The 20,818-nt window shown below is 67.4% G+C and overlaps 1 protein-coding gene across 1 annotated transcript in view; it reads right to left on the bottom strand.

Moving 5' to 3' along the window:
* Positions 1-2,618: 2,618 nt before the first annotated feature.
* ASPG (asparaginase) overlaps positions 2,619-20,818 on the bottom strand; it is a 34,466-nt gene continuing 16,266 nt past the window's right edge. Inside the window, exons 3-16 of the mRNA XM_032621768.1 lie at positions 20,477-20,597; positions 19,111-19,236; positions 17,541-17,623; positions 16,803-16,932; positions 13,322-13,435; positions 11,078-11,260; positions 10,868-10,981; positions 10,239-10,355; positions 8,801-8,896; positions 8,395-8,558; positions 5,823-5,909; positions 3,820-3,919; positions 3,394-3,474; positions 2,619-2,885 (exon numbers count right to left, since the gene is read on the bottom strand). Coding sequence (XP_032477659.1) covers positions 2,679-2,885; positions 3,394-3,474; positions 3,820-3,919; positions 5,823-5,909; positions 8,395-8,558; positions 8,801-8,896; positions 10,239-10,355; positions 10,868-10,981; positions 11,078-11,260; positions 13,322-13,435; positions 16,803-16,932; positions 17,541-17,623; positions 19,111-19,236; positions 20,477-20,597 — 1,723 coding nt within the window. The 3' untranslated portion in view covers positions 2,619-2,678. The remainder of the gene's footprint in view (positions 2,886-3,393; positions 3,475-3,819; positions 3,920-5,822; positions 5,910-8,394; positions 8,559-8,800; positions 8,897-10,238; positions 10,356-10,867; positions 10,982-11,077; positions 11,261-13,321; positions 13,436-16,802; positions 16,933-17,540; positions 17,624-19,110; positions 19,237-20,476; positions 20,598-20,818) is intronic.

Below are 20,818 nucleotides of genomic sequence, written 5' to 3'. Positions count from 1 at the left end.
GCCTGAGTGGCAGTGTGTGTGGGCAGGAACTGGGGGGAGGGGGCACAGAGGTGTGTAACCAAGACAATGAGCTTGGGAGCTCCTGCCCCCCCACCCCCCCCCCCCACACACGCACACCCCCGTCACTGCATGGGCGGAAAGACCCCACCTCTCCTGTCCCCTGTTCTCGGCCCTGGTGCAGCCCAGTCCGGGGCAGACCTCTCCCTCCACACTGCCACCGTCGCCGGCACCAGAGGGGACTGGTAAGAGTGGAGAGGAAGAGGTGACCAGTACCAGTGCCTGGGGCCCCCACTCGCAGCAGGAGGTATTGAGGTGTGACCTGTAGCTGGGGTGAGGGCGGCCCTGACCGAAATCTAAGGACAGAAGACACTGGGTAAACGTGGATAACGGCCTAAATGAGAGATGTTTCCCAGCGATAACCCTGGGATCCCAGTGACAGGAGATGGGCTGTTGGGAGCCGAAGCGCCACCCCAAGTGAAATCACCGGGTGCGAGCCACGCAGCTCCGGCCCCTCCGAGACCCCGAGGGGGTCTGGGCGCCTTGCACGTGTACCCCGCCCTCGCCGAGCTCGCCTCACTCCCGCATTTCCCACCAGCCCGGCGACCTCTCCCGGTGGCACTACCTTCAAGAGGTGAGGGGGCCGGTGCAGTGCCAGGCGGGCTGGTAGCCCAGCTCTGCCACGTGCCCGCCTGGGACCCTGAGCACAGGCCTGGGCCTTAGTTTCTTCAGCTGTAGAGTGGGAAGGAAGATGGGCTGGTGCCCATTCGGGGGCGTCGCGGGATGGAAGCTAGCGCCTGGCAGGTGACCCTTCAACTTTGTTATTCGCAGGGCTATCCCCCCGCCCCCACCTTGCGCGGCGCTGGGGGCGAGGAGGGCGGCCCCTTGCTCCCCTGCTGCGACTTGGCCACTCTCTGAGGAATGGCCCTGGGGAACTTTTCAGACAGATGTCTGAGACTTTCCAGAGCTTCCTGGGACACCTGCCCAGTCCAGGAGCCGCTCATCGTGGGGCTCTGCATCCCCCAAGTGTGGGGAGGGGCCTGAGAAGTGGGGGCCTGGAGGGGAGCTGGCAGAAGTCTCTCCCCTGCCCTCGATGACCCACTTGGGGAAAAGCCAGTGCAGCGAGCGCTCTCGCCCTGGGACACCGGGTTCCAGTGGGCACTCCTCCACTGGCCGGCTTTCTGGGAGGGAGGGCCCACGTGGGGTAACTTGAGGCACTGCAGCTCTCACGATCTGGGCTCCGCGGGGCCTGGGAGACGCGCTGAGTGTGGCGTGGCCGTGAGCACAGGCTCTGCCCCATCCAGTCCCCCGTCCCTTGGCAGCAGAGCCAAAGGGGCTGGCTGTGTCTGGTGAGCTGCTGTGTGCCGGGCGCCACGGAGGACGTGGGGATGGGTACCGCCAGTGGGATGCGGAAGGTGCTCTCCAATTGTCCAGGTATTTGTCCAATGGTCCTGCCGCCCTCTGGCCTTCTGAGGGTCCCAGCCCACCGGCAACTGCAGGGGCTCCCGGCTCTGGAGCCCCAGGGCCCCTCTTCCCCCCAGGCCCCCGCTCACTGGGCTGTCGTCAGGGTATGGGGCCCCACCACGCTCGTGTGGTGTCACCTGTTTGTGCAAGGCCCAGGCATACCCGTGTCTGGGCAAGATCTGGAAGGCTGCCAGCCCGGGCCTGGGAACCAGGCTGAGAAGCCTGGGGGTGCGGGCGGAGCCGCCCCCGGCCCAGCGCCTCTGGGAGAAGCTGCATGGTGGGTGCAAGGGAGAGCTCTTTAGGGTCACCCTCGCCCTCAGGTTGGGCCCAGCGGCTTCCTGAGCCCCCAGCTCAGGGGCCAGACGGACAGATTGAAGGCAGTCCTTATGGGGGCAGTTAGCGAGGGGCCAAGGTGGTGGGGGACCTGGAGCGGGGAGGCTCCTCACGCCCAGCAGGGCCAGGGGCGGGGCGGGGGCGGGAGGCCTCAGGCCAGCCCAGGCCCAAGGTCATGCCCTTGTCGCCCCACCGGACTGCTTCCGGTGCTTCCAGTTCAGGCCGTGGGTCCAAACACCTGATTTCAACCCCAGCAGGGCCTCTGGTAAGGCAGTGACACTGGCCTCAGAGAGCCACACCCACCAGGCCCGGGCCTGCCCTGCCCATCCCACACCTGCGCACAGCAGGGCGCTCCCACCCACCCAGGCTCCCCAGGACGGGCCTGGCTCATAAGAGGCAGCAGGTCCCGCGCTACCGGCAGATCAGGGGCTGCAATGAATGGGGCCAAGGGGCCGGCACACCGCAGAGGCCCCTGTGAAGGACGGACGAGGGGCACCGGGAGAGACAGAGAGATGGTCTCCATGAGGAGAGTTCGGCAGAAGACGATGTGGGTGGGGGCTGCCTGGAGGAGGTGACCCCAAGCTTCAAGAGGAGGTCTGGGAGGAGAGGAGGTGGGGCAGAGGCTGTCTGGGGAGGGAACAGCCTGCCCACCCCACCCAGGGGCTCACACTCACTCCTGGCGCCTTGGGAAGGATTGGCGGAGCGCCCCTCCCCCCCAGGATGCTGAAGACACGGCCCTTTGACCCAGAGCCTGGGGCCTGACACCCCACACACATACCCACGGTCCTGGGACCCAGACACACCCACTGGAGCCGGGCTTTGGGGATCTCGGGAGGGAATGGCCCTCGGAGAGATTTTATTGCCACTCTACCCAACAAAGACCTTTAGGCTGCATTCTGCCAACAGGATGGGAAGCAGCTCCAGCAGCGAGGACGGGGGCAGGGGCAGAGGGCACACAGCACAGTCAGAGCCGGGGTGGGGGGGGCTGCTCTCATCCTTCCGGCAGGTCTCAACAGGAAGGAATGGCTCACGCTGCAGCAAGACAGCTTCAGGTTAGACACCAGGCAGCGCTTCCTGACAACGGGAGGTCTCTAGAGGAGGGGAGGCCCAGGTACTGTATGGGGGCAGAGCAGACAAACAAGCCCGGGCACCTGTCAGTGGCAAGCAGCCTTTCACAGGGGAGGGACCCAAGGACCTGAGCAAACCCAACCAGCCTGGAGTTTCCCGGAAGGCCAGCTGATGGGGTGGGGGTGAGGAGTCAGCTGGAACCTGGCCCACCCAGCCCAGTGGGTGCTGGTCCTGGTGGGGCGGGGCAGGGCGGGCAGGCCCCCTCCAGGCTCAGGGAGCTTCTTGACCATGGCTGGGGCCTCCAGTGCCGCGGCAGGGTGCGCCATGGGGCAGGGTGCGCTATGGGGCGGCCTGACAGGACGGAAGCAGGGGGTCTGGGGTTGGCCCTCCCTCCAGGCAGTTTGCAGCTTGCCACAGAGGGTGCGCCCCACCCACAGGAGGGGCTCTGCAGGCCCCACTGACTTAGACCGGCTCTGTCCCCAGGACACAGTCCCCACCAGGTCCAACCCCACAGGGGGGTGGGGGACTTACTGGGCCCAGGGCCTGGTCACCAACCCCACCCTGAAGGCTCTGCAGAAGGGCCACCACTTCCAGCTTCCCAGCTGCCTCTGCCTGCAGGGTGGATGAAGGGGAACGCGGGAGGGGCTGCCTCAGGGATTCGGACCAGCAACCTGGCCCTGAACCCCGCCTCCCACCCCCAGTGGCCCACCAGGCTGCCCTCCCACCCGTGTACCAAGGACCCCATGACTCCTCCGTTGCCCTTGTCCCCACAGGTCTCGGCCCTGGGAGGGAACCTGGGACAGGAAAAGGGACAGCCCTCCCACCCCTGTGGTTCCCGCATATGAAGTGCATCCACCCGGAGAGCAGGAGTTGGGCATTTGGGAAGCGGGAGCCAATGAAGCTGTCAGGGGGGCCTTCCTGGACGAGGTGGCCTCAGAGGGCACTGGTGGCACTCACGACATGCAGGGCGCTGCGCCCATCATAGCCCGGCTGCCTCAGGTCGGCCCCTGCCTGCCACCATGCCCGCAGGCCTTCACAGTCTGCCCTGCATGCCAGCCTGGGAGGGGGAGTGGAGGACGGGGAGCGTCAGAGACCACCGGGCACACGTCCATCTGCCCACCGGCACTTTTGCAAAGCCAGCCCCAAACAGCTGACCCAGCAGTGCCCGAGCCCTGGGGCAGGAGCGCAGGAGTCGCTGCGGGCCAGCTGACGGCCTGGAGTCTGGTTTCACCCAGCAGGGGTGACTGGGACTCAGGTCAAGGGTGCACACACGAAGGCACACGCGTGAGGATGCACACCACACACACCCCACCGGCTGAGTGCCGCCCGCCAGTTTCATATTTCACGACACAGCTCTCCCTGGCGGGGCCCACAGAGGCAGGCCGCATGGGGGTTTCCTGGCTAGGAGGGGGCCTGGGCCTGCCTGCCCTAGGGAGGTGGCGGGGGACTCACAGCGCACCTCCCGGGCCCTCGTGGGGCCGTCTGCATCCTCCCTTTGCTCTCACCCTGGGACCAGGCAGGGAAGGGGTCCAAGCCAGGTGTGCTGGCCAGGACTGCCGGGCAGAAGGGCCATCCCCCAACGGGGCCCTAGGGACTCCCTCTGGGTCAGGAAACGGCAGCAGCAGCCCCCGAAGCGGCGCTGGGTCATCCCTGAGGTGAATCACGCTGACGGTGCCACCACCCGCCCCGCCCCCAGATCTGCCTGCAGGCCTCTCGCGCTGGTTCCCACACACACTCACCTCCTGGAAGAGCTGGCCAAGGGCCCCCCACAAATCCAGCCAAGCAGCTCAGGTCAGATGACCCACTCTCGTGGGAGCTGGCTGCCACATCCCCCCTCTGCCTGTTTCCCCATCTGTCAACGGAGCCATCGAGGCCCACCTGGGGTGCAGCTCTGAACCAAGTCACCTCAGAAGTCCCTTCAGAGCCAAGACCCTCCCCGCCTGGGCCCCGCCACCATCCCGCACATCTGAGACCCCCCAGCCCCGCCCGCCTTAGCCCTGTCGGTGCCGAGAAGAGGCAGGTCAGCCAGCAGGATTCGGCCCCCCAGTGACGCTGCACTCCAGGGAGGGAGGGGCTGAGGCTGGGGCCAGTGGGCTCTCTGCACCCCACTGTGTCTAGGACGGGGGCCTCCAAGGCTCGGGGGTGGGGGGATGCTGGCCGGTGGGGACGAGGGGGCCAGAGATTCAGGTCCTCTTCCTGGAGAGCAGGCAGCCACCCCTCCTCACACCACAGCAGCCACGGTCTAAGACACCGCCCTTGTCACCCAGCCCACGCCTGGGGGCTCTGACTTCCAAGGTGCTTCCGGCCCCCAGCCTGCCCCCCCTCGGCCCCTCCCCTCCTCGAGGCCTCAGACCTGCCCAGGGCAGCCCGGGCTGGACACAGGAGGGGCTGGTGGGCAGGGCTGGGTGGGGGGGAGCCAGCGACAGAACATCTGCAGCGCCACGGGGAGGGTCCCAGGGACGGAGGAAGGAGCGGAGGCTGGCAGCCCTGGGCCTGCCCCCAGCCCAGCCTACCACCACCCCTCCCGGGCCTCAGCCTCCCCAGGTCTGCCTGGTGGTCACTCAGAGTGGCTGAGGTCCGAGTCCTGCTGGCAGCTGGCAGCCGAACGCCGACCAGGGCAGGGCAGCTGCTGGGCCTTGGTGTCCTCCCCACGGGGGAGCACGGCCACGCGTGAGAGCTGCCGACTGCCCTGCCCCCACCCCGTGCCCCCAACCTCCCCAAACGCAGGCCAGGCTCCCCCGAGCCCACACCCAGGCACCCTCCCAGCCGACCCCTCCACGGCCCTCCTCTACCCACACACACGCACGCACACGCTCACACGCACCCCCTTGCTGGACTGCTCCCTCTTCTAGGAACAAACCCCACCCTCAAGTGCTCCAAGGGCCCAGCTGGTGCACGATGGGCTCTCCCCGCTCTGAAGCCCACGTCCCGGGAAGCGCAGGTACGCCTGCGACCCTCACCTGCAGAGCTCTGTCCCCGAGTCCTCCAGCTCCTGGGGGGACAGGCAGGCCCCAGCCGCCCGCAGCAGCCCAATGACAGCCTGATGCCTGCGTGAGAAACAGCGCGGTGACCGCCTGCCCGCCGCAGCCTCTGCGAGACGCCAGCAGGGCCTTGTCCTGTGCCCAAGACCAGGAACCCGCCCTCCCCAGACCAGGGCCACCGCACCTCGGTCCCCGGCACCCAGACCCACGCCGAGAGGGTGGTCAGTCAGCCCTGGCTGCGCAGCACCTCCGTCCGCAGCACCCCCGCCAAAGGCCCCGAGGCCCCGCTCTGGGCACCTTCGGACGCCCACACTGGAGGAGCCTCCCTGCCCAGCTCACCCCCGCCAAAGGCCCCGAGGCCCCGCTCTGGGCACCTTCGGACGCCCACACTGGAGGAGCCTCCCTGCCCAGCTCACACCCGCCAGGGCCGAGTCTGGGAAAACGGAATCCCTTGGGCCGGTAGTCTGCCCTTGGGGACGGGGTGGGCATGAGACATTGACGGAAGAACATGGGCGTCAGGCCGGCCCGGAGCAGGGCCCAGAGGCCTGTGGGTGTCGAGGCACCTGCTCCGAGCCCAGGAACAGAGAGCACAGAGCCCCGAGTTTGGGGGTGTACCATCAACTGCATGGTCACCCCACTTTTAGGGAGCTGGGGAGGAGAGTGGGGCCCCCCCACCCCCCCCGGAGCCCTCCAGGGTGAGGCCAGCCCCTCCAGGGCACAGCAGGGCCCGCCGGGGGGTGAGCCGGGAGACCGGTTCGGGAGGCAAGGGAGCTGCCGTGACAGCAGCTGGGGACGAGCGGGTGGGACCAGGACGGGGTGAGCTCACCGTGCTGCCACCCACACCCAAGTGTGAGCTGCAGTCTCCAGCCAGATCACCCGGCCTGGGCGCCATGGGCACGCCCCACGTGCAGCCCTCCCCCTCGGTCCCCTGCCTGTCCTGAGAACCCTTTGATGCTCCCAGGAGGCCGGGAGGGAGGGGCTCCCCACTGCCCACTGCCCCAAGGGTGAGGCGCCCTGGCCCAGGACTGAGCCGAGCGGTCTGGTGGCCTGGGCTCTCCATAAGACTCATGTGACCCCCAGAAATAACCCAGGGTCCTGCAGGCCGAGAGCCCCTGGGGAGGGACCGGGGCCTGTGGCAGACGCTAAACCGAGACCAGCTCTGCATTCGGAAACAGCAAGACTACAAGAGATGGAAAGCAAGGCCTGTGATCCCCGTGTCCCAGACACACCCTCACACCCGTGCTCACCAGTGCGCTCACACACACACTCTCACACACACACGTATGTGATGCCCCTCCCAGCTGCCGGGCAGGGGACGGGGAAACAGGTGGGAGAGAGGTCCCGCCCCTGCCCCTAGGTCTTCCCAGAAAGTTCCAGGCCTCGGAGCAACGTAAGCCCCTAGAATGCAGGGCCAAGTGGCTACCAGGCCCCACACGTGCCCATCCGCCATGAATTCCAACTGTCCGTCAGAGCAAGAGAGGCCTGCCCCTCGGAGAGATGCCAGGCGGGCCTGGGAGGGCAAGGAGACAGCCACCCCAGCAGAGGACACGGGTACAGGTGTTCACCAGCCCCGATGCCTGCTCCTCCGGCCTCGGCTGGCTGGCTGCCCGCCCGCCAGGCCCAACCCCAAGGGAAGGGGTCAGAGCCTGTGACCCCGGCTCCCGGGTGGTGACCACCAGCTCGTGTGTTTTCCTTCACGTCGATCCTCACACAACCTGCCCTGCAAGGTGCCGCCGCCCCAGCCTGCAGTGCACGTCACAGGTGAGCACACAGGGTGGCCCCTCCAGGGGGCCCCAGCCTCTGGCCTTGGCTGCAGGGCAGGGGGCCTCTGCTCCTCCTTAGAAGGAACCAGACGTCAGGTGCCCACAATGACTGCCCAGGGCCCTCGGGCCTCAGCAAGAGCTCAGCTCTGCAACTCTCCACTTGGGTGGAGGCCCCCAAAAAAACCCAGGCTGGGGCCCTGCCCTAAAAAGCCAGGGTATGTTGGATGGGGCCAGCTTGGGGGACCCCCCCACTAGCATGCATGCTGAGCCTGCCCCCTTGGGGACCTGTGCTCACCCAGCCCAACGTCTGGCTCTATGTCACCTGCTCTGTACCTGCTGCATCCCAGTGCTGGGTTGGGGGTTTCTCCCCTTGCCCCACCCCCAGCCCCTCAGGTGGAGGACGGAGGGAACACACATGAGACCCCTTGTGCTCTGTAAGCGTTTTTCTTTTCTAGAAATTCCGTGCCAGGGTCTTGCCGGGCCTGCCTGGCTCAGCTTGGTGGTCACCTCCAGGAAGCCCTCCCTGACCACCCTGCCCAGAGTCAGTCCTCCCGGTCTGGGCCCTGTTCACACCTGGCAAGGTCACCGCTAGTGCCTAGGGCCCAGCTGGAGGTGGGCGAGGCTCCAGGAAGCAGGCGTCCTTGGTCCCACCTGGCTTTGCCTGGGGATGCTGTGTGACCACAGGCACACTGAAGGCCCCCTCTGAGGCATTCCTGTCCAGGCCCTGCCCCACACGGCACCCCTGCCCGCACATCTGCCACAGCGCCCGCCCCCCCCCAGCCCAGTACCTGCCCCTCACGGCCAGCAGCAGCGGGCTGAGGCCATCCTTGTCCCGTGCGTTCACGTCCAGCCCTCTCTGCAGCAGCATGGTGACCACCCCAGCCTGGCCCCCTCGGGCAGCCGAGTGCAGCGGAGTTTGACCACCAAAGTCCTCCAGGCTCAGGTCACTGCCCTGGGGCGGTGCAAGGGATCACCACCCACTGAGGGGAGGCTGGACAGGGCCAGGTAGGCCACAGGGAAGGGACAGGGTCGGGGTGCACCCAAGGGGGGCCTGACACAGCCACGTGCCCCCCTCGGCTGCAGGGAGGCGAGCAAGCCCCGGGACAGGCAGTCCTGCCCACATCTGCGCAGCGCCCCACCCCCCGGGGCCTGGTGCAGCTGCAGCTGGTCCCCGAGGACGGGCAGGGGTCTCACCAGCTCTGCAAGCGCCTGCAGGGCCTCCAGGTCGCCGGCGTGGGCCGCGGCGCAGGCCAGGCTGGGTGCCAGGGCATCTCGCACGTCCTCAGCCTCCTGGGGTGAGGGGGCGCCACAGCACCTTGGGACCCCTGCCGCTTCCTGGGGTCCTCACCGCCCCCAGGAGTGGGCAGGGCCAGGAGCAGGGGGACAGGTGGGCAGAGGTGGGGCGCAGGGCCCGTGGGAACCCTGCTGGCCCACACACCGTGCCGGCAGTGAGTCCCAGGATGGGGTCCAGCACCCCCTCAAGACTCAACATGGTAAAAGGAAGGGGCTAGGCACCACATCCGAGGCCTACTCGGGACCCCCAGCCCTGGGAGCAAAGTCCAGGCAGGACACAGGCCACCACCTGGCTCTGTCCCATCAGCTGTGTGACCGGGGCCTGCCACCCGCCCGCTGAGACCCACGTCCTCGCCTGCCTCTCCTGCGGGCCAGGAGGCAGGGGTAACTCATAGGGCACCTGCCTGGGGGAGGGTGGGAAGGGGTGCCTGGCCCTCCCCAGCAGGAAGGGACGCCTGGACCCCGTGCTGGGAATTCCATGGGTCACCTAACAGCTCCCCAAGGTGCCAGACGGCTGGGGGTCCCATCAGAGGCCCCCGTAGGCATCCCCGCGCCAGGCACCATGGCAGGGCCTGAGATCTGGAGTCATTAAGGCCCGAGGCATCCACTGTGACGACAGGCCACACACGTCTGGCTGCTGCCCATCCCTGGCAAGCAGGTTAAGTTCCCGCCACTCTCCACTCTCCCACCCTCACTCTGCAGAGGGGAAACTGAGGCACGTGGTGTGACCCGGGTCAGCAACGGGACACAGTGCCCATCTCCTGCCAGGCGCACCAGGTCTGGACACTTCTCCCAGAGGCCAGTGCCGGGGGTAGTGGTAAGGTGGGGCACCAGGAGGCCCCAGTCACCCCCGTGAGCCTGGCCCAGCTTAAATCTCAGATCCCAGGCCCTAAAGCAAGTCCTCGGTCCCTTCCTGGGCCTGGGCACCCTGGCTGAGAAGGGGAAGGAGCTCCAAGCCTGGCCCCTCTTCCCGGGGAGACCCCAGAGCAGACACCTCTCTCCCGCCAGCAGCAGGACGGACGGAGCGCCCATGTTGCCTGAGAGCGCCCCCCTCGCGAGGCGGCCCTGCAGCAGGGCCAGCAGGCCTGGCCCGGCTGCCCACCGGGTGAGCGGCCACGTTCTGAGTACCGTGTGCACGCTGCAAGGGCCCCTCTCGACTGCCTGGCCCCTTCCCACACACTGGCCCACGAGTCCCTGCAAACCCTCCCCACTGTGGCCCCGAGCCCAGAACCAGTTCGTGCCTGGTGGTTTTCTGCTCCTGGCACCAAAATGCCAGCGGGCGGGAGCCCATCCCTCAGGGACCCACCGCCCAGACCCCCTCGCCCACGCTGGACAATACCTGGCTCAGACTAAGGAGCCGGGCAACCCCGCGGCCCGGCGTGCTGCCCCGCAGAGAGGGCCGGAGCTCGTCCACGGCAGGCAGCGTCATCTCCCCGCGCAGGTCCCTGGCCAGCAGCTGCCAGGGGGGGCACACGGAGAGCCGGGCCAGCTCCATCAGGGCCCGGACCCAGCAGCCCAGACCAACCTCGCAGGCCAGGCACCCCAGGCCCCGGGAGAGGGCTGCCCAGGGCCTGAAACTCCTCCCTCGGGCTCCATGCCTGAGGCCAGAGCCTAACCCCAGGCAGATCCCCACACCAGGCCGGCCCCACCCGCCAGCCCTCCAGCCTAGGGTCTCCCCAGACCCCTGTGGCCTCTGCCCAGCCCCAGGGCCCGGGGACAGCCGTGTCTGAGGCCAGCCTGAAAAGCAAGAGGGAGGGGACACCCTGGGAGCAGTTTGGGGATCCTGAGCCCAAGCCAGACCTGGGGCTCCTCGAGGTGTGGACAGGCAGTGCCCGGGCTTGGGGGTGGCAACCGTTCGGGGGAGCCCCCCGTCCTCGCCCCCCCTTCCAAACCCAGGCACACATCCCCCGGACTGGGCCCCACCGCCCGCCAGTGCGGGCCCGGGTCCCCAGCCGGAGGGGCACGCACCTCCTTCCTGCCATCCAGGCTCAGCCCCGGCAGGCCAAGCACATACGACAGCTTGGCCAGGGCCGCCTCCGATGTCATGTCGGAGCCTGAGATGGTGCCGGCTCCCGCCAGGGCCTGCAGGAACGGAGGCACCGGCGGACGATGGGGCACGGGGTCACAGCCGGACTTGCCCCTGCCCTCCCTCCCAAGGCCTCGGTGTCCCCGCCCCACCGTGCCAGCGCCATAGTCCGAGGTGACGGCGCCCTGAAGGCAGTGGGTGCAGTTGACGATGACTAGGCCTCGCTCAGCTGCCACCCGCAGCTCCTGAAGCAGGTCGGGCTTGGTGGGCCCGTTTCCCGATCCGAAGGTTTCCATGACCACACCCTTTAGGGGGGGTTGCAGGAAGACCCGGACCTGCGGGGGCCAGGAGGCGAGGGTGAGGGGCCTGGCTTCCTGCTCCAGCAATGGGGACCAACAGGCTGGCCCTGCACCCTCGGTGCCCGCCACGCTCCCCAACACATCCCCCCAAAGGGAACCTTGTCCCCTTCTAAGTGTTAAGGCCACAAACACCGTGGAAATGGGTCAGAGGTCACAAGGAGCCAGCTGGAGATGAGAAAGGGCCATCAAAGGTCTCACGGAGTGAAGGGCCCCCCATCCCAGCTGGGCCACCACACCGCCCCTCCCGGCCCCTGGCCCCTCCATCCGGTCCAAAGCTCTGCCCCGTCTGACACACAACAGGTGATGCTCCCAGCAAGCCAGTGTGTGGGGAAAGGGCCCTGCAGCTAAACACACATGCAGGGTTCTGCTTAAGCCAGGGTGCTGTCCGCACATCCCACAAGGCTGCAAGGCTCCACTCGGAAGACAGAGGACGGGGGCTTCCCTGGTGGCGCAGTGGTTAAGAGTTCACCTGCCAGTGCAGGGAACACAGGTTCGAGCCCCGGTCCGGGAAGATCCAACATGCTGTGGAGCAACTAAGCCCATGTGCCACAACTACTGAGCCCGCAGTGCCACAACTACTGAAGCCCGCGCTCCTAGAACCCATGCTCTGCAACAAGAGAAGCCACCGCAATGAGAAGCCCACACACCGCAACGAAGAGCAGCCCCCGCTCGCCACAACTAGAGAAAGCCCACGTGCAGCAACGAAGACCCGACACAGGCAAAAATTAATTAATTAATTTAAAAAAAAAGAAGAAGAAGAGGACAGGGCCTGGGGTTTACCTCGAACAAGGATGGTCCCCTCAGAGTCCACCCTGCGGGGACACCTGTTGCCCAGCTCAGCCATGCCCCGTGTCAGCACAGAGGCCCCAGGGCTGAGCCCTGTCTGTCCCTGAACCTGCTACACAGGGGGAGCCCAGAGGCCAAGCTGCTGGCCTGTGCAGCAGGCGTCCAGCCCTCTGGCTGTGCCCCCATCAGAGCCTTTCAGAACTGCCATCGGCTCCCTCTGCTTCTCCAGGTAGAGGCCAAAGGTGAAAGCAGACCTGTTGCTGGCAGATACCCGGGAACGGGGAGACTGGAGACCAGGACCCGCTGCCGCTGGAGACTAGGTCACCAGCAGCAGGCCCTGCCCCGACAGCCCAGAAGTCCCCGTCGAGCGAAGCCCTGGGGGTCCCATCCCCCCGCCTGAGCTCGGCGCAGCTTATGGCTCTGCACTCCCCCAGCTACGGCATGTTCTAGAAAGACTTCACAGGCCGGCATGCTTTCCCAGAAGGAGCCTGTGCAGCTAAGCCCCACTTAAGATGGCAGCCTCGTGCAGTGGCCTCTGGCTACTATACGACGTGAGACCCGTGCGTGGGATCCAGCCACCAGCCCCTGGGACGACCCTCATCTTCGAGGGCAGCCCTCACTGGAGCGCGCCTCCAGCAAAACCCTTCTGGTCCCAACGCGGCTCTGCCCCGTCTGTCCCCAGCGCCCTGGGAGGGGAGCAGGCTCCAGTTCACAGACTGTGGCCCAGAGGTTAAAGGCAGCCCGATGCCAGGCCACCCCAGGTATAGCGACACACCTGGGAAGCCACGTGTGTAGGGTAGAAGAGGGGGCTGCAGTGCCCCGCCGGTCACAGCACTTAAGCAAGCGTGTTCTGAGCCCCTGCAGCCCCGCACTCAGTGCCAGAGATGCCCAGAGACGCTTTTACCCAAGACCCCTCCATCCAACTGGCAGCCCAGCATCTGGGCCTGACTCACTGGGCAGGATGGAGGCAGGCGCTGTGTCCGCCCCAGGAACAGCTGGTGGCCAAGGGGTGGACGGCAGGGACCACCAGAGCGGCCACAAGAAAGAGCAGAGTCCAGGGCCACACTCCCTCAGCCTCAGAGGAGCCCTCGGAACCCGGTGCTGTGACGTCCCCGGGGACAAGCCCAGGTCACAAATAAGGTGAACGGGCTGAGAAGGCAGCGGAGGGGGTGCAGGTCCCAGTGACACGAAGGTGGGGAGGGGAGGGGGTACAGGAGGCAGGCACCGTGGGGGCTGAGCCGGGGTCCCTACCAGGGTGGCGGGGGATCCCGGGGTAGAGGCGCAGCAGGCCCACGTCGCGCTCCATGCTGCCGTGCACCACCAGCCGGCCCTGCCCACGGACCTTCCGCACCAGCTCCCGGTTGACTGTGAGGACAGAGGGGCCGAATGCACACCTTCCGGCCATCTGCAGGCCACGGTCCCGGCCCAGCCTCCCCGGACCCCCCGGCCTCTGTCTGGTGCCTCCGGAAGTCCCGTCCCCTGCCCCCCTCTCCCAGCTCGCTCAGGCGAGGGGCGCAGCTCCAGCCTGAGCCAGCCCCCGTGGCAGGCGTGGGCTTCAGGGGGCGAAGAGGACCCTGCAGGGACAGAGGCCTCCAGAGCCCAGCAGGCCACGCCAGTGCAGGAGAGGGGAAGGGCAGGTGGAGGAAGGGCCTTCCAGGCAGAGGGCACGCCACGTGCAACAGCAAGAAGCACAGCACACGGGGCAGAGCTGGGGGATCACCAGGAACCTGCAATCCTGGGTCCCAGGAGCAGTCAGGGCGGCATCCTCTGACCAGCCAGCCTCACGAGCCCCTTACTGGGCACCGACCTGACCCACGGCCCAGCAAGTCAGTGAATGAATGAATGAATGAGTCTTCTGGACCCCTAACCTTTGGGGAAAGAAAGCCTCCATCTCATTCACGCTGAAGTCTCAGAGGCCTAACGTGAGCCCAGCCCGCTCTCCACGCCCAGGGCGGCTCCTAAGCCCCGTGGAGCGTGAAGGGGGCAGTTCCGTGGGGTCAGTGCCTGCCATGCCGAGAACTCCCCAGGGGATCAGCCTCTCCGTGGGTCTAAAGGCTGCTGCTCTGCGGGGACCAAAGGCCTCCCAGGCCTTCTGCTCCAGCCATGGGCAGGGGGCAGGCATCTGGGCGGCAGGCCTGGCCTTCGACCCTCAGGAGCCCGGCGCTGAGCCCAGGGTCCCATTCTCTCAGCCCCTCGCACATGGCAGCCTCGAGCAGGCAGAGGCCGGGCTGAGGGAGCAGGTACCAAGGAGGCCCCATTGTCCAGCCCAGGGAAACTGAGGCCCAGGGAGGGAAAGGGCCTTGCCCAAGGCTGCCCAGAGTCAGGTGCAGAGCCCGGAGGGGAATGCGGGCTCCAGGGCCCCCGCCCAGGGCTCCTCCACCAACCCGGTCCCGTGGAGGGGGGTGCAAGCCTGCGGGCCTCCTGCTGTTTCCACCAGAGCAATTCTCATATGATAATAAACTGAGGAACGTTCCAGACACGTGCTGCCCTTTCACAGGGAGCTGGGAGGGTGGGAGACGCGGGGGCTCTGGGGGATGGGCTTGGGAGGAGGGCGGCCGCAGCATCCGTCAGCAGCGAGAGGCGTCCTTCAATTTCGGGCCCCGGCCCCAGCTGGGCGAGCAGATAAGACGGCGGCGGGTGGGAGCGAGGCCACCAGCCAGGAGTGACGGCTGCAGAGGGGGGTTTACGGAGACAGAGCAGGCCCACGCCGCCCTGCCCGGCCAGCCCATCCCCCTCAGAGTCCATGGGACCCCAAGTCCTTCCACCTGGGCCTACTGGACACCAGGGGACCGCTGTCCCCATGCGCAGAGGGGCCGAGAGGAGGGAAGGTGGTGTGAGGACCACCGTCCCTGCTCGGTCCTAACACTGCCACTGCAAGGGCCACGCAGCGGGAGCGCACGTGCACAGGGGACACTGGGTCCCGCGTCCCCTTCAGCAGCTGGGACCCCGCTGGCCCGAGCCTGTCGGCCCCGACTCCCCCTCCCTGGGGCCAGGGCTTCTGCACAGCGAGAACCTGGGGCTCCGGTGTGACCGCACGTGCCTCACCCACTCGGGGAAGGGCGGTGCCAGCACCCCACCCCCCGCTGTGTACCCCTCCTTGCCCGGCACAGCTCCCCCCCCGAGCCCCGAGCCCCTCGTCTGTGACAGCCTCACAGAGGGGAGGGAAGACGCAACAAAAAGCAGTGAGAGGGCGCCGGCCGCCCCAGTGCTGGTGGCAGCCCCCAGCTCCCCGCCTCCCCAGGGGCCCCGCCGGGCACACCCCGGGCAGAGGCTGGTGTTTCTCAGCACCAGGTGCCGGGACCAGCCCGGGACCCTCACACACCACACGGGCACCCTGGCTGGGGGGACACAATCCTCCTGGGATCACGGGCTTGGGGGTCCAAGGGCGGCCTCTCCTCTCGGGGCCAGCCTTAGCCCCGCACCCGGCCAGCCGGCCAGCCCAGCCCACACCAGTGTGCCCTGCACCTCAAGACCGGCGCGGGCTTGGCGTGGCACAGGTAGGGGCCTGGGGATCCAGGGTGAACTCCGCACCTGCCAGTGGGCTGCGTCCTGGGAGCTCCCCTCTGAGCCCCAGAGAAGGTGTGACTCAGCCCCCACGGGGGAGGGAGGCCCTGCACAGCGGCCGCCCCCTCCTTCCACGCCCACTCCTCCTTCCTCGGCTGGCTGGCACCGGGGCAGGAGGGCTGAGCGCCACTGCCCACCACAGCAAGGAAGCGATCCATCTGCCAGTACCAGCACATGGGCCACCTCCTCCAGGAAGCCTTCCTGACTCCGGCCCCGAGAACCCGGGCGTGCTATACACACCTTAGATGCACTGACCATTCTGGGCCTTACCAACCCCCAGGCCGCTCCGGCAAGCAGGGTGGGTGGGCAGGGGGAGGGAAATGCAGGGTAAGGCCCCCAGAATGAAGTCAGGGCTCGAGGCCACAATGCCTCCTTGCATGGTCCTTCCCTCCTCCTGCTGTAGCCCCACAACCGCCTGGCAGAGGTCCTGCCCGCCACCACGCTTGGATGCCCACGTCTCAAAGGCACAGGAGGAGACACGGTGCGGGGGGCGAGGGGGCAACATGTAGACGGCAGGGACCAGGCGGACAGCAAGGCCACCGGAGCGAAGCCGTCACGCCGCCTCGCGGAGGGGCTGGCCATGCCACGGCGGACCCAGAGCGGGGGCGGGGGTCCCCGGAGACACACAGGAGAGCGGACATCCTGGGTGGACAGAGTCTCCACGGCATGAGGGTGGCTGAGTCGGGGTGAGGCCTGAGCACCAACCCCACAGCGCTCGCCGAGGACTGGGCTGGAGACGGCTCCTCACCAGGGCCGGCGTCGGGGGTCCCCGGGGGGGAGGGCCTCAGGGTCCACCACCCACGGGAAGCGTCGGGCAACCCACGATGGGGGCTGGGCAGCCTGAAACATCCCTGAAAGTCCCCAGGACGAGGTTGCGCTACCAGAACCACGTCCCCGGGAGGGCCGAGGCGAGTGGCAGAGCCACTGACCGTCACTGAGGGACTCCTGGGGCCTGGGGCCACGTGGCCCCTCCCGGGATGGCCCCCCGGCTCCGAGCCGGGGTTACCTGCTGGGGCCTCCCCACTCTGAGCAGCGCCCCCCGGCCCCCGGCTTCTCCGCAGCCCAGGGCAGAACCCGAGCCGTGCGCTCCCACCCAGGAGGCCCCGCACAGTCCCCGCAGCAGCTCCCCGCAGCAGCTCCCTGCACGACGTGACCCCTGCTCACTTACTTGTGACATCAGCGCCCACGGTGGCCCAGAGGGGGCAGGTTGGGGGAGCAGAAGGCCGCAAACCTGCGTGTGTCCACCTTGGTCACTCGGTTGCCCCGAAACAGCTGGTTCTGGAAGAACAGGCAGACCTGCGGGGGGCGGGGAGCAGCTCAGCGCCGGGGAGCCCCCACCCCGCCTCAGGAGCTGTTCCCGTGGGGCGGGCTGGGCACCTCGGCAGTGAGACAGGCCCTGACGGCGTTCCATGAAGCCCCTCCCCAGGGCGGGGCGACCCCTCCCAGGGCTCCTCTCCCCGTCCCCTGAGATGTGAGGGGGGATCTTGTAAATGCCTCCCTGTGTCACCACGTGACCAGGAGAGATGAAGAGGAAAAAGAGCCCGCTCCAAAACCAGTACAACCTACAGATGGGAACGTGCACACGTACATATGCACGTGGTGTAAACAAACATACACCATATCATAGGCATGAGACAAATATACGTAAACCACATATATATGCACGTGACCCGGAGAGATCCACCACACTGCCAGCAGCAGACGTCTCGGGGGGTGAGAGGCAGTGACCGTCTCCTGCCGCCTTCTCTATTTTCCCATTTTCTCTACGGTGTACTTCACGTTCAAGGGGAAAGACAGATCTTTAAACCCTTCCAGACGCGCCACCCGTGTGTCCCCCTGAGCACCACACCCCGAGCCACGGGCCTGGGTTCCCAGGAGCCGCAGGAAGGAGGCAGGAGGAGGTACTCGGGGATCACATACTGGCCAAGCCAGCAGCAGGGCACCCAGCAGGTTCTCACGGCCGTCGTTCCACAGGGCGTGGATGGGCACCTGGAGGAGAGGCCACGGAGAGGAGAGGGGCTGAGGCTCGGGCAGTGTAGGAGGGAGCCAGTGAGGAGCCCGGGCAGGGGTCCAGGAGAGGGGGCAGGCAGGCTCGGGTCGGTGAGGACCGCTGCTCGGGGAGCTGCACCTGCTGGCCATGCCAAGCCTGGCCTGCACCCCAGCGCCCTCTGCTCCCCGCAGGCCCCAGTGCCCGCTGCCGGAGGCCGGCCGGATGGGCTCCTGCCCAGGGACCCGCCACTGCCCAGCCCAGCTCCCTGGCCCCGGGGCACGGAGGCCCTGCTCCCTCACTGCCCCCGGCCAGTTCTGGACCGGGTGGCCAAGGGCTGACCGTGGGTGGACGCGACAGCCAGAAGCCTCACGCGGGACCTCCGAGCACCAGGTCCCAGTCCTGCTCCCGTGTCTACGTGAGGGCCGGTGCCCCCGGGGGCTGACGCTGACCCGTACCCAGATCCCCACCCCTCCTGCCCAGGAAGGCAACAAAGGGGTGTGCAGACGGGCCGGCTGGGCAGGGGTGGGCGCAGGGCCTCCAGAGGATGAGCCCTGGCCTGGGGCCACAGTCCTGGGTCCTCAGAAGGGGTGTGGGCAGTGGGCCAGCAGCCCCGCGCCTTGAGCCTCAGTCCTCCCCTGCGTTATAACAGGGACGCTTCGTCAGGGCCGGCGCGGGGGTGCGTGATCCTTCCCGGGGCCGGCAGTGCTCAAAAAACCCTCCCCCTTCGTCCCTTGGCAGAGGCCTGATGGCGAACCTACACCCAGGGGCTCAGGAGGGTCTGGGAAGGGCCAGGGTCCAGCCTGCACCCCATCCCTCCACTCAAGCTCCGAGTGGGACGTGCTCGGCAGCAATGGGGTGTGTGCGGTGCGGCCCTGGGCCTCCCCTGAGTGGGGCCGCCCCACTGTGACACCCGCGGGGACATGGACAGAGCAGGGCAGGCAGCCGGGTCAGCACCTGGCAACGGGATTTCCCGACCTCTGACCCCGGGGAAGGCTCTCCAGGGCCTTGGGGAGGGCTGGCCCCGTGACGCCACCGCAGGCAGCCTCTGACGCAGGCCCTGACGGGGGTCCAGGCTTCCCCCACCACCCCCCTTCAAATCCAGCAGTCTTCTAGAATATTCCACCTGTTGGCTTTGGGGGTTGTGCTGGGTCAGGGTGAGAGAGGAGGGGGTAGCATGCGCCCAGGTGCCCAGGGATGGCAGCGGTGGGAACCACAGTGGGAAGAGGATGACAGCGACAAAAGGAGGGCAGCTGGACAAGGCCGGCAGCAGGCTGTGGACCCACCCCCAGGGTGGCAGGGCTGGCACCAGGCAGGACCAGGGCACTGACCAGCGCTGGCCGGCTCAGGCAGAGCAGGAACCAGCTCGGGGAGCTGCCGGACCGAGCAAGGAGCCCGGGGACCCACCTGGGCCCCCAGCAGTGCTGAACTGCCCTGTGGCCTCAGGAAGGCCCGGACCTTGTGCCCACTGGACAGCCCGGGTTGTTACCTGGGCACCAGTGAGGATGACGGTTTTCTGCAGGTTTTCCAGCATGAAGGAGAGCACGGAGGCGGCGAAGGCCATGGTGTCGGTGCCATGGATGACCACAAAGCCATGGTACTGCCCGTAGTGTCTCTGCAGGAGGGGCGGCAAGCTCAGGCAGGCCTGGCCTTCGGGGCCACCAGGAAAAGGAAGGTAAGGGCCCCACATACACCTGGAAGGACCCGGAGAGGTTGCCAGTGGGACCCAGGTCACCGCTGGCCGGGGAAGCGCGCTGGAAATGGAGCTTCTGCCTGGAGTCCCGGCGCCCGTGCTCTCCTCGCGCCCAGGACAGCCTCCTCCCGTCCCCTCGGGCCATCCCCGTGACACCCCTAAACCCATGGAGAACTCAGGTCAGGGTCTCTGAACACTCTTATCTGGGGGTGGGAAGGTCTGCCCCGTGCAAATGCCCGGCCTGGGCTTCCGAGCACACTGGTCAGCTCGGTGCTCCTGGAGGGCCCCTTGCTCAGTGACCACTGCCCCTGGGGCAGCAGGGGCTGAGGGGTGAGCAGTCCGCCAGCCTCTCGGTCCAGTGGGTAGGGCCAGGTGCGGACACGAGGCACATCCAGTGCTGGGAGCCGGCTGTGATGTGGGAGGTGGAAAGGATGCCCACAGGCGGACATGGGGAAGGTGCCTCCAGGCACACAGGCCACCTCTGCAGGGATGCAGCCCCGGCCACCACCTCCTAGCGGGCAGCCAAGTCTGGGCCTCAGTGGGCAGCTGGCCTGGGTTGTGGTTGCGAGGGGCACGGTCCCGGGAGACAAGGGGACCTCAGGGGACCATCTCTCGCGACCCACTGAAAGACCAAGCCAGGCTGGGCCCGTAGCTGCAGGGTAGCCGAGCCACGTGGCGGGCTGGGGCGCCCTCTGCTGGCCACACAGTGAATCTGCGCATGGCTGGCCTCTGCGGCCAGGACAGCGGCCCTAGGCGTTCAGAGAAGCGGTCGGGCCCCAACTGTAGAATGCTGCTGGCCACAGAGCAGGGAGACTGCCCCAGAGCACGGCTGCGGGCATTCAGAGACACAAGGGCCGGGCCCAGGGCCGCACGCGGGTCCCAGGCGCTCACCGTGAGAGGCGTGAGGCCCCGGAAGCCGTCCTGCCCAGCAGAACGGACAAGTATGGAACTGGGGCCAGCGCCCTGCAGCCAGGAAGGGGCAGGCTGTGCGACAAGCCTCTCTGTGGGGAGCGGGCTTTCTTAAGGGAGGAAGGTGAGAAATGGGGTCCCTCGATGCCCACCCTCACGGGTGCAGGTAAAAGGGCCTTGGGAGCCTTGCAGCTGAGGTGCGACCCACTTGGCTCCTGGCCCCAGCCCCGCCCACACTCCCCCGTCACCTCACCTCAATGGTCTGGGCGATCTGAACCCACTCAGTGATGGTCATGTCACTGGAGTCGAAGAGAGGCTGGCACTCCAGCACCGTGTACATGACCCTCTGGTCGGGGCAGGTGGGGCTGGCAGGCCTGCAGGAGGTGGACAGCAGGCTCGCACTCTGCACCCGCCTGCCTGCTCGCTCGGCGGCCCCGTTCCCTTCTGCCCAGCCAGGCCCCCGCACCCAGGGCCGTGGCCGTGGGCTCTGCATCCCCACCGGCTCCCTTCCACTCGAGGCCCCAGGAGCAAGGACCGTGGTCCCGGGAGGGGCCAAGGACAGGCCAGGCCAGGTTGCTCCAGAGCAGTGTCCCCT

This window comes from Phocoena sinus, chromosome 2, assembly GCF_008692025.1.
Source record: "Phocoena sinus isolate mPhoSin1 chromosome 2, mPhoSin1.pri, whole genome shotgun sequence".
NCBI lineage: Eukaryota > Metazoa > Chordata > Mammalia > Artiodactyla > Phocoenidae > Phocoena > Phocoena sinus.
Note: the sequence above shows the minus strand (reverse complement) of the source record. Positions and strands in the feature narration are given on the sequence as shown.